Consider the following 12265-nt stretch of genomic DNA (forward strand, 5'->3'; position numbering starts at 1 on the left):
GCAAACTGAGTAGCATCACTGAGAAACGTCCTGCTCAGGGTTCGGGTTGAATAACTAGTTCTTCCAATGTTTCATTGATTCGGACTCACGTTTGGGATTGATGTAAAATCGACGTCATCGTTACTGTCTTTACAGTGTGTACTATCGCTGAGCTTTAGGAAGCCTCCAGGCGACGGACGGAGCTGGAGTTCAGTTATGGTAATAGGCGTTTGTTTCCGAAATACGCACTGTATGCGGTAGAACAATCACAGCAGACTGGGCCATTTACAGGGAGGGATTTAGAGAGACTGATTCATCCATCGAGTCGTTTGAGAATCAGTGAACATTGTGGTGATGTGCAATGTATATTATGAGAAAATTAAAAAGTTTTTTAACCTTTGATGCATGTAAACCTGTTGTTGGAGACCTCCAAAACTAAATTAGGAAACTTTAAAATAGCATAATAAGAAACAACCTGCAAGGTGGGGGATTGCACTGTACAGTACAGTTTATGTACAGTTACTGTATTTGCATAATTGCTTTAGTGAATCAGTTGCTAAAATAACACAGTGAGTATATACCATTATACTACGGGGCTGTTGAATGCTTGAATCTGATTGGTTGGCGAACATTCTAAGGTGTGTAATTATTTTCAGAGGAACACGGCTAAAGTAGTTCCAGGCAGGTCTTGACCGCATTACAGTTCCATATCACATCAGAAAATGATTTCCGTTATTTCAAAAGGTCCTTACAGCCGACAGCAGCAAAAGAACCAACACTCACAGCAACACTGACCAAGCAAATAAATATAGTAAACAATAGGATAAAAATGGCAAATTATTTCCATGTTTTTTTGCCACTAAATTATGTTTTATTATATACGGAAAGCATATTTTTTTTCTCCCCCGATTAGCTCTCGCTCAAACACAGACACACCCTCACGCAGAAACGTGTTGTCAGCGGCAGCGCTGCTCTGATGATTTTACCAGGAAAATAGTTCAGGAACTTAAAAGCTACATAATATTTCTCACTAGCGAGGTTCTTTGTATTAGAAGACGCTGCTGCAGAACACTGTTGTGAAAGACATGCACAGACTGAGGTAATTCACATACTCTCTCTTTCTCTCTAATAACTGCATTAATAACTGCATTAGTCTGCCATCTCAAGCCTCCGTTACTAGCTCTAAAATGATGTTTTGGAATTAGCAACGGAGGCTTGGGTTTAGATGCATAAGAAAGTCCTGCACACAAGAGCGTTTTGAGGACAAAACCTGACAAATGTCTTGGGTGTGCATTACTTTTCTAATCCCGTCGTCAATTAATCCTTACATAAACGATGCCATCAGTGGCCGCAAGTCATTCTAACTGAATTCCTCCCTGTTAGAAGTCTGGAATTTCCCAACATCCATTCTAATTCACATTGGACCGTTCACACATATTTCCCTTGTGAACTAGGAATTAAATGCTGATTCCAATCAGACTGCTCCTAATTGTGTACAATGAAATGGATTCTCACATCCCATCTTATCCTGCAAAGAAATCTTCATTGCATCCTGTGCACGCTACTCTTTCCTTCATCTGAGAAACACTCAAAAAGCCCTCCTCGTTAGCCCAACAACAGAAAGCACAGGTCCGTAATTCATTTTAATCCAGTACCGCTGCAGTGCTTGTCAGACTGTGAATACATAAGCCGGGCCGCAGCCTGCCGCAATTCTTCCAAAACAAAGAGATTTGATTCCATGTTTGAGGGTCTCTGTAGCTCTGTGAGCCTTATGGTGATAGCTCAGAGTATTATTGATGTTCTTCTAGTGTTGAAAAGGACAGGTAATAAAATAAAGAAATGAGCTCTGCCCAAAGCCAGAGCAAACATCACATCACACAGCTGATGCAACAGAGAGAGAGAGAGAGAGAGAGAGAGAGAGGTGGCTGCGGGCTGAGATGGGGTTTAGATATGTGAAGCTTCTGTCATGAGAGTGATGTCAGAATAAACTGTTCTTATCGCAGTGTGAATATGTGTCATGAATGTGTCACAGGATGATTTAATGAGCTTAAACATGTTTCATCTGTTCTGCTTACAGGGCTCAAACATGTTTGAAGTCTGAAATTTCCACATGCTAGAGGGTTGGATGTGTTATAGGTTTTGCCCATTTAAATGTCAAGGCAGTTGCCGGTTTAAATGCTGATTATTTTAAGTGATCCGTTCACATGCTGCTTCCTACGGATGAATCAGCGTGGGTGAAGCTGGTTTCATTTTTGATGCGAATGATGACGCCTGAGCGTCCCTTTGACTTCCCAGCCCCCTCTATTACTCCAGGCATAGGATGACAAAGGGAAGTCCACAGGTCACATGACAGAGGTCAATCTCTGGCTCACCTCCTGTTGACCTTGCGCTGTACATGGCAGGTATATGGAATGGCTCATTTGGTGCTGTGGGAAATTGTGTATCTAATAAACTGGCAAAATTATTAAAAATATTTTCATAAATTAATGTATTTAATAATTAAATAAAAATCATTCAAATGAATTCATTATTAAATTATAAAGATACACAATGTTGCAGATGGGGGGGGGGGGGGGGGGGGTCACTTTTGGTTAAAAAAAGCCTTGCATTTCAGCTGCAATCAAGACATATTTTAAAATATGTCAGTACCATTGTTTTGTCCCAAAATGCACACCAGTAATGTTTTGTTTTTCTAAGGCACACTTGTAAATGCTCCTTAAATGCCCTAAATGAACTAAGGTCTAATCCTGGCTTAAACTAAACCCTGTCTGTGAAACCTAGCCTATGTGAATAAGGCTGAATACAGATTGCCCCTTATTCACACAACTCAAAGCTATTAGCCTGCCATAATGAATGCTGCTTTATTATTGCCCACAGAAAGCAAGCCGTAAGGCCAATTTAATTTAAGAAAGTCTTGTATACACTTACCATTGATAAAGGAGCAGTTATTTCTTAATGATAAAGAACATTATAATCAAGCATATATCTGTGTGCGGGGTAGAAATCTTTCAAAAGTACGATCAAGCATGCATGATCCATGCAGTGCAGAAAAGTAGCCTTTGTATATTAAAAGCACTTTTTAATGACCCTAAATGATCCACATGAGCACAAACTAAACTTTTTCATCTTTTTCTTGTGTGTTTGTGATTTAATGCATTTATTCTGAATGTGTTCCTTCAGCTGAATGACCTTTATTTGATATCTTTATGTGAGTAAATGGACTGTATGGATATTATCTGGCGGAGTGCAGTTGCGGAGGGCTTTGTGCTCTCAGTGCAGTCAGGTATGAATCTTGCAACTCATGTAGCATTTTGACATTGAGCCTCAAACTGATCTGGGCATTTCTGACAGCAATCTATAGAGAAACTCCTCCGTGGGCTTTTGAAGATCAGTACAACAAAACCTAGAAGTAGTGACTGAGGATATAAGACTATTATAATCTCTCTAGAAAAGAATTGAAAATCACCATTGAATTTGCAGTTTGGAGTAATCACGTGAACATTAGCATCTCTCATTACTCGCAACTGTACTCACGTGTGTTGATCTTTTGCAGAGAGATGTGTTTCTCTAGCTGTCTGCGCAGTTTGACTTCTGCTCCATACTTTCCAGTGGTGCCATTATCAGCCAAAATGAAGTGGGAGTGTAGGCTGTTGAGTACCGTTAGCTTACTAAGAGGGTTAGACATCGTCTGGTATGGCCGGACCACCTGCAATATACACCGCATGAAGTAAAAAGAGGCTGTCCAGGGATTTTCAGGATATGAAAAATGACACAATGTGTGTGACAGCGACATAAAAGCAGAGTGGCATGCACAAGTTATCAGTGGACATAAGATAAAACATTCAGTAAACATGTAGTGAGCAATAATTAATATTGTATAAATTGCAATTAACATGAATTTAAAAATGTTTCAAAAAATTTTGTTTGTTCCCCTTTTTGCCTTGTGCAATATTTACAGAGTCACACAATCAATGCCACAAATGTGCTTATTTGAACAGTGATCTAAGATCTGAGTCTTATTTGTTCAAAACATCGTCTTTAAAGCATTCACATGCGATCTCCGACCAGACCAAATCAGACTAGAGAGAGTGGTGGGGTTGAGTGGGGCTTTGAGGGAGATTGAGAGGAAGACAGAACCAAAATGGTATATGAGTAAGGGTGGATAGAAATCAGAGGGTATAAATAAAGAATGATTCTATCTCTGTGTCTCAGTTGTGCATCAGTCCCCAGAGACACACCGACAAGCCGAGGTGAAACTGAGTAGATATATGTAGTGGCTCACATATCAATTATTTATAGAATTCTACATGACACAGAATACATGCAGAGACAACAAGAAATTCATCCTGTTGTGATCTGGATATTTGGTCTTGTGAATAATAATTTTAATGAATATATATACATTTTATTATTTCATTATTTAACAAAATCTACCATGATCCAAGCCAAATAAAGTCTTACTGGTCAGAAAAATAGAAAAACATACTATAATAGAATAGGTTTAGTAATTCAATTTATCTGTATAAAGTGTCGAATCACTTACATCTTTGCCCACCAGGTCTTCCTGGTTCTCCACAATCCCCCAGGGGGCAATGCCGATAGTACAGATCTTCCCCCGCGATTTGGAAGCGTGGTCTTTTAGAGCATCACCAACATGCCTGATGACTCCTGAAGTGACAGATAATAGAAGAGATAACAGATTCTCATTGTGAGAGATACAGATATCACAGTTAAACATATGATCTTCATCAGCCATTTATCTCTAAGTTCTTTAAAGCTACAGTCCATAAGTTTTGCCTTTTTGTTACCATCTCTGTTAGAAATTTGGAATTGCAGTTATTTGCGAAATTATCATCTTAATGTGGGTTGTGCATCGGTACGGCTCCTCAGCGCGGATGAATCTAATGTTTTGAGGAGTATGTGTGGCTGTCATTCCGCACCGGTGTGGATACTGTACACAGATTCTACATCATGGAAGTATGACCAAAATAAGAATTTTCACCGTAAAATGTCATCTAAACAAGTAAGTAACATGTCTGACACTTTTTTTCTGACCAACTGAGAAAAAAAAGCATTACAATAAATTGCGCTACCAACGGTGATTGAATCTAATGATCACATCAAACCGTGCAAATTATTATTATTGTTATACTTTGGCATTACGTGACCACGTGTATTTAGTGTGTTTTAGCGTTACCTTAAGACCTTTCTGGATTGCAATCCGCCATCAAAATGATACGTTTAATTATTCCAGCTGCTGTGAGAAAAGGCTATAAATGATCCGCTACCTGCAGCATCCTCACATGTGATAGCCTACTAGCCAGTCTCTTTCTTTATGTATGTATACAGATGTGACGTAATGACGCAAAGATGAGCGGCGCCATGCAAGAATTTCCTGCAGAAATCCACCAGTACCACTCAAATTATAACACATGATTACAAGCTCGGGCTAAGGTAAGGAGATAGTTTTGTACACTGGCTGGTTATGTACATGCTCAAAATTTTATTTGGGGTAATTTTTTTTGTTACGGACTGCAGCTTTAAGAATTAAGACAGTATCAGTCTATAATTTTGACTAGCGTTGCTCAGAATCTTAATAAGAGTAATCTAATCAGAATCTTAATTAAACTGAAAGATACATTAACACCTTGTACACACCAGTGTTAACTCCTCCAGTGAAGATCCAGGCCCCAGTGGTCATGGCAGCCTTGATTAGACCCTTGCCAAAGACTTGCTTGAGCTTGGGCTGCAGCTCAAAGTTCTGAAGTCCTCCATGAACAGAGATGAGCAGCTTGGGAAGCTCTAGTTGCCACTCCTTCGTCATCAGGTGCAGCAGTAAGTCTGGCTTAGTGTCATAAGACACTCGTACATACTGACAAAACATAAAAGTGAAATCTTGAGACAATCTTTAACAGTACATTTAACAGTTACCATTCAAAGGTTTGGAATCTGCAAGATTTTTTATATTTCTGAAAAAAGTCTGTTATGCTGATCAAGGCTGCATTTGTTTGATTAAAAATATAGGAAAAATTATTCTATTTTATTTATAATGTATGTAGTTTATTCCTGTGATGGCAAAGTCTTCCGTGTCACATGATCCTTCAGAAATCATTCAAATATGCTGATTTAGTGCTCAAAAAACATTTCTTCTTATTATCAACCTTGAAAACTTGTGGAAACTTTGTGGAAACCATGATTATTTTCAGGTATGTCAAGCTGTACTTGCAGATAACAGCCAGCAAGACTGCAACTGTCATTTAAGTCAACATGTAGGTAAAATGTGTGTTCCTCTTAAATTACTTTCATTTTCCGCTAATGTTACTTGTATAGTGTTAAATAACCACATTTCTGGTACGTAATGTCTACTTATTCAATCAATTTCCAATGAATAAAATCATTTTGCACACTACATTTTTATCTTTAGTCTTGTTGAATGTCCTCTGAAATACTTAATGTCCCTTTATGGCTATAAAATTGATGATATTTCGAAGATCGATCTGGCAGGATCAAAAGACATTAATAAATGCCTTGCAAAAGGTTCTAAAAGGTTCATGAATATTTTATCAGAGTTATTTTGAGCACTTTGAGCATCAAACCATTATTAATAAGAGACTGAATACGTCTACCATTGCTTTGTTGGAGTGTCCACCTCCCTGGAACTCAATGGTTCCAAAGGCGTCAGTGGGACTGAGCTGGGTGTGCTTGCTGATGGACCACTTCTCTGACAAGCTGTCATTCTTTGGCACACGATCTGACTTCTCATTCTGATTGGATGAGATGCTGGGGGGCAGGCCAACATGTTGACCAATTAGACGGCCACAACAGCACCTGTGACAGAAGACACAACCAGAAAAAAAGAATGTGAAATTAAGTGAAAGTAAAAACTCTCAGCAAGTGAACTGAAAAATCCTTATTTGCAGATTTCAATATTATTAAAGGTTTTAGAGAGGCTTTGAGATCTACATTTCTCTGCCAGATTAATTACAGCAAAGCTAACAAATTATTCACATCTTAAAAAAACTCTATAAAAGAAGCATTTAGAAAACAAGATCTTCTTCACGAGCATTCACTTCCTCAATCTGTAGTGATTATTTAGATGCGTAGTGGTATCTTTAGATGCTCTAACAGGCCACACTAATGAAGTACTGACACATTTAGTTACATCTAAAAGTAGTTTAAATCTGCTATTTGTTCGTTAAAAACACAGACTACAGCAGTAGTGGCCGTACTCACCTATGGGGGTCTTTGGTGCTTACAATAACGTGCACACATTCTCTCTTGCTGAAAGCTCTTTCTATCCATGATTTCTGTGCCTGCGGAGAAACACAATATGTATAAATTACAGAAATCACTAGAGGGAGAAATGCCAGCTTCCTGCATCCACATAAAAGACCAGTAAATCACAAGCAAAAAAATATCCAATGCACACATTTGACCAACCTTTTTTACATTGTAGCACCAGGAAGTGGTGCTTTATTGTTACAATTTCTTAAAAATCATTTAACATATGGTACTTCCTTTTTATTAGGGCTGAACGATTTTGGAAAATAATCGAATTGCAATTTTTTTTGACCTATATTGCGATTGCGATTTAATATGCAATTGTTTTTTAAGCTCTTTATCTTCTGTGTTATTCAACTAATTACAATTATGAGTATATTCAAATAATTGCACATAATGTATTAAAACAATTGCATGTTAATAACTTTAAATATATAAACTAATATAGCTGCAAAACATAAAAGCAAGTAAATAATAAAGAGGAACAAAAAACATATTACAAGCAATGAACAAAGAGTGCTTTCAGTATTTAAGAATATCTGAACTGTGAGTGATTTTTCTCTTTCTCAGCTTTACTGTTGCTTGATTATTAATGATGACATCATAAACAGCGGGAGATCTGGACTCACACTAATGCACAGATCATTCTCTTTTGAATTATAAGATGTGGTTTGTCCTGTCTGATTAATTCCTTAAGACATTACTGACTGTGTTTACAATAATTTTGTGTCATAAAAGCATTTTGAGGTGCGCACAGCCGCATACGCGAGCACTCTTCGCAAAGCGTGGCGCGAGCATTTGAAACCGAAAACCTTCTGTCAGTGAGTTTCCTATTTTTAATATTTAATTAAGCACACTGCATTCCAAAACGACATAAATGAAGCCTTCATAGAGCATTTGTAAGGAAAATACCGGTGGGCGAGAACACACACACTTGTAAACATATCAAGCACATTTCTCACAGCCATAAAATCTATCATTGGAGAGAGAATCTTTTCTCCCACCTCTATTGTATAGTGTGACCAACACCAGGGGCGCCGCTAGCAATTTTGGGCCCTATGAAAGAATTTGATATTGGGCCCTCTACCACACCAACCTAGCTATCCAAAATCTTTGTCTGCAATTTAATAATACTGACCAATTAAGCTCCGCTCGCACAACCCAGAATGCCCCAATTGGCTGATGAAACAATGATTAAAATTAAGATACAATTTATACAAAACAAAACTTAATGAAGTGGTCACAATAATGTCTGATCAACTGCATTCATCTTATGATGTGTCCTATCTCATGCTGTTCACTTTTCATAATCGACATAGATTGACATATTGACAACATAGACATAAAAAAACAAAATTATAATATTTAAACATAAATATAAAAATAAATACCTTAATGGCTGCAACAATTATAGCACAGAGAATTTTCATGTCGGAGTGGGATTTGAGTGAACGTAGTTTTTACCAGTGAGCGTGAGCGGTTCATGAGTGAAGCGTTTTGCTGGATTTTGCCGGAAATGCGTCATCATTTTTTTATATTTGTAACTCTTTGGTAGATTATACATTTATAATGCATTACTACTAGTACTGTTACTACTAATAAAACCGATCTCAGGGGGCCCCAAAAGTGTGTGGGCCCTTAGAATCGTCCTAACTTTCCCCCCCCTTAGCTGCGCCCCTGACCAACACAATATTAGATTGATTAAACACAAATGATTCTTTCCTTTAGGCCAGGCATGTAGATGTAACGTGGCAAGTTGATGCTTCTTCTGCACACTGTCACGTGACTAGACTGTAATCACAGCCTTTGCGGTTAAAAAAATGGTTTAATCATATCGCGATATTATCGCAAATGCAATCGTTCAGCCCTCCTTTTTATGATTATGAACTCGCCTCTCGGTTTATGTTTTACTTTTTGAAGTATTTTAAATAAATGATTATTATCATTTATTACTTTCACCTTATTTTTTAATCAAAAGCCGCGTTTCCACCGCGGGAACATTCCCCAGGAGCTAGGGACTTTGAGGTGGTACTCGGTGTGTTTCGACAGCAGGAACCGGGGTCTAAATAAGGTTACGGGTAAAGATTTCCCCCTCAAAACGGCCCTTCTTGCGAGGTAGTACTTTTTCAAAGTTCAGGAACTTTCGGGGGTGGGACTTGGGCGCTGAACATGCTGATTGTTTGAGCTCACGCAGCATTTTATTTCAACCTAATAAGTCTGTTGCGGTGCGTGCAGTAAGAGTCATTTGCTATTAAAAAAAACAATGGAGTTTAAAAAATACGACTGATGGAATGACGACGTTCAGGCTTTATTAAGTTTATTTGTGGAGGACGAAATCCAGTGGGCTCTGGAAAGTTGTGAGCAGTCCTACGTCACCGGACTAATCTTGACGGTACTTTAGACCGCAATGAAAACGCAGACAGCAGCAGGTCTGGGGGGAAAAGAGTTCCTGGGACAAATTGTTCCGGGTAATTTTGGTGGAAACGGGGCTATAGATACTATTGTTTTCTTTTATAATCTTGTCAGTTATTTCGTTGTGTGTACTGATGCTTTGGCAATACTGTATAACAGTATAACAATCTTACCAACAAAGAACATGTACATTTAACTTTTAATGCTTTTATTCAAGGGTATTACAGGTCCCGCATTTACCAAATGAACACACTGTCTGTTTGCATGAGTGGCTTGCTCTAATTCAACACAACAGCAGCACCATCTGTGAACACACCTCAAAAACAGCAAGTGGTTACACAGGCACTTACCCCACAACTAGACTTCCTATGGTACACCATTACTAGCATGAGGTAGAGAGGGAGGTGGTAGTGGGGTTTAGCTTTTACAGGAAAACCTCCATGTGATGACTCAGTGAATCCAGGGCGCATCACTGACCACCCACATTCACACATCGTTACGCCAACATGAACATGGATAATGTAGATCTGACTGAACTCAATGCTTTCTGACAGAGCTGCTGTGAGAGCAGCTCTCTGCTCTGCTGCTGGTCGAAAGCAATGCATTAACCTTTCCTTTTTGAGGTCTGAGGGACCCCAAGGCCATTTGAATTGCTCAAAAAACATAATTAACATTTAAGAAGGGGATTGACACCTCACAACCTTTACTAATCTTATGAGAACTATATAAACAAAATTCAAAAGTTTCACATTTAGAATGTTACATTACTTATCGTTTCAGAGATATAAACACAGTTATAAAACATGAACTAATATGTTAGGGATTTGCCAACATCCAAATAAAAAAAATTAATAAAACATTTAAAAATAAAATCAATAGTTTTAAATGCTTCACTTTTTTTTTTTTTACAACGTAGGCATCACAACATTATAAATGAAAGCATAAAACATAAAAATAAGTATGTAAAATTTTAATTAAGATACATTTAAATTATTGGTGTTTTTAAAGACCACCAGATGTAATTTTAAATATAAAAATAGCTTGCTCATATAGTTTCATTTTTATTTCAGTTTTTTGTTATTGTAGTACATCAGTTTAAACTAAATGAAAAGAAGAAATGTTGCCTTGGCAACAAGCTGAAATAAAATAAGTTTAAGTTAATTATTTATATTATTATCGTACCTTAATATTAACAGCATTCAATCAACAGAACATGAGGGTTAACAAAAGCGTGCTGCTTGCAGAACCAAATGTGCTAATATTAACAGTAAAGCAAAGGAGAAGTAAAATAGTTTGGGAAGTAACACCAGAATTATATTAAACCCAACTGGGATCCCTAGGCGTGATACCTCTGTAATTCTGCTCAAGTGTGATGAGCATAATCATTTTAGTCTCCAGTGTATTCCTGTGCGTGTTTTTAATGTGATAACGCACCAGGTAAGCTATATTGGTGTCTGTAGGTGATATCAGAAAATGCATCACACATTCAAAACAATTATTAGTTGAAAAGACCTCATAAACTTCTCATATACTTCTTTTCTTTCTCTCTCATTTGGTTTGTGAGTGTTGACATGATTCGTAGAGCTTTCCATTCACAGCGGAGAGCTGCCAAAAGCTTGTGGTGTAATTAAGATTTGTCCTCAGGATTGGCCCCCTGAAAGGCAAAAGAACAGCTTTGCTCCTTGTTGGATATATCTCAACATCTATAGGGGATCTATGCCAACAGGTAATGTTTTGGAGAGTGGTACCTTGTTGTGCATCAAACTATCATCAAGTTAGCGGAAAAAAAATATATATATATATATATATTTTATTTTGGAAATAGATATTGGTAATGCATGTATCAATGTAAATTTAGCAGCAAATTTATACTATCAAGAAGCTAAATGGTCCATCAAAGTTATTAACTTTAAAATGACCACTTTAATGACTTAAATAACTATAATTTTGCAGCCAAATTATTTAATTAAAAACTAACTTTTTACTTTTCTAAAATGTATATATTTAAATGTATTATATTTTAAGTTCATATTTATAATTGTAATTATTATAATATAATATTGAATCATTAGAAATTACCTGCTCTTTTCTTCATCTTCATAAATAAATCCAGAGGTCAGAAACCCATCATTATTTTGCAATCTGCAGCTTCTGCTCTGTTGAAAAGCCGAGGACTTTAGAGGCCAAACATACATGCTTATGGCCTTGTTAGCTGAACTCAAATGTGTTGGGACTTCAGGATTAATCCCTTCTGAAAGTCTCACAGACGACGCCCCCTTAAAATCATGTTCCGCTAACCCAATTTGACACCCCTACAATAACAAACTCCCAACAGCGGCATCCAGATGGGAACATCCATCTTTCCCTTTCTCACAATCATACACACATTTGTGACACATTTAAACACACTTTTTCTTTGCATTGGTTGTCTAGAAAATCTAAGTGTGGTTATTCCGACTGAAACTTCAGTTGTGGCCAGTGTTTGTCCCTTCACCCCAGGGCCTGTCAGAATCATCTCACACTTCTGTGCATCAGCAAAATCCCATACAAGCACCTCACACAACAAAAACAACGAATTATACGGGGGAGGATC

At 37.6% G+C, this 12265-nt stretch overlaps 1 protein-coding gene across 1 annotated transcript in view; it reads right to left on the bottom strand.

Annotated features, from left to right (window-relative positions):
* Positions 1 to 12265, bottom strand: part of trpm3 (transient receptor potential cation channel, subfamily M, member 3) — a gene marked incomplete at both ends in the record, with an annotated part of 178491 nt that overhangs the window by 73351 nt on the left and 92875 nt on the right. Inside the window, 5 exon segments of the mRNA XM_079815722.1 lie at positions 3514 to 3685; positions 4523 to 4647; positions 5638 to 5851; positions 6606 to 6807; positions 7213 to 7292. Coding sequence (XP_079671848.1) covers positions 3514 to 3685; positions 4523 to 4647; positions 5638 to 5851; positions 6606 to 6807; positions 7213 to 7292 — 793 coding nt within the window.

This window comes from Gobio gobio (assembly GCF_949357685.1).
Source record: "Gobio gobio genome assembly, chromosome: 4".
NCBI lineage: Eukaryota > Metazoa > Chordata > Actinopteri > Cypriniformes > Gobionidae > Gobio > Gobio gobio.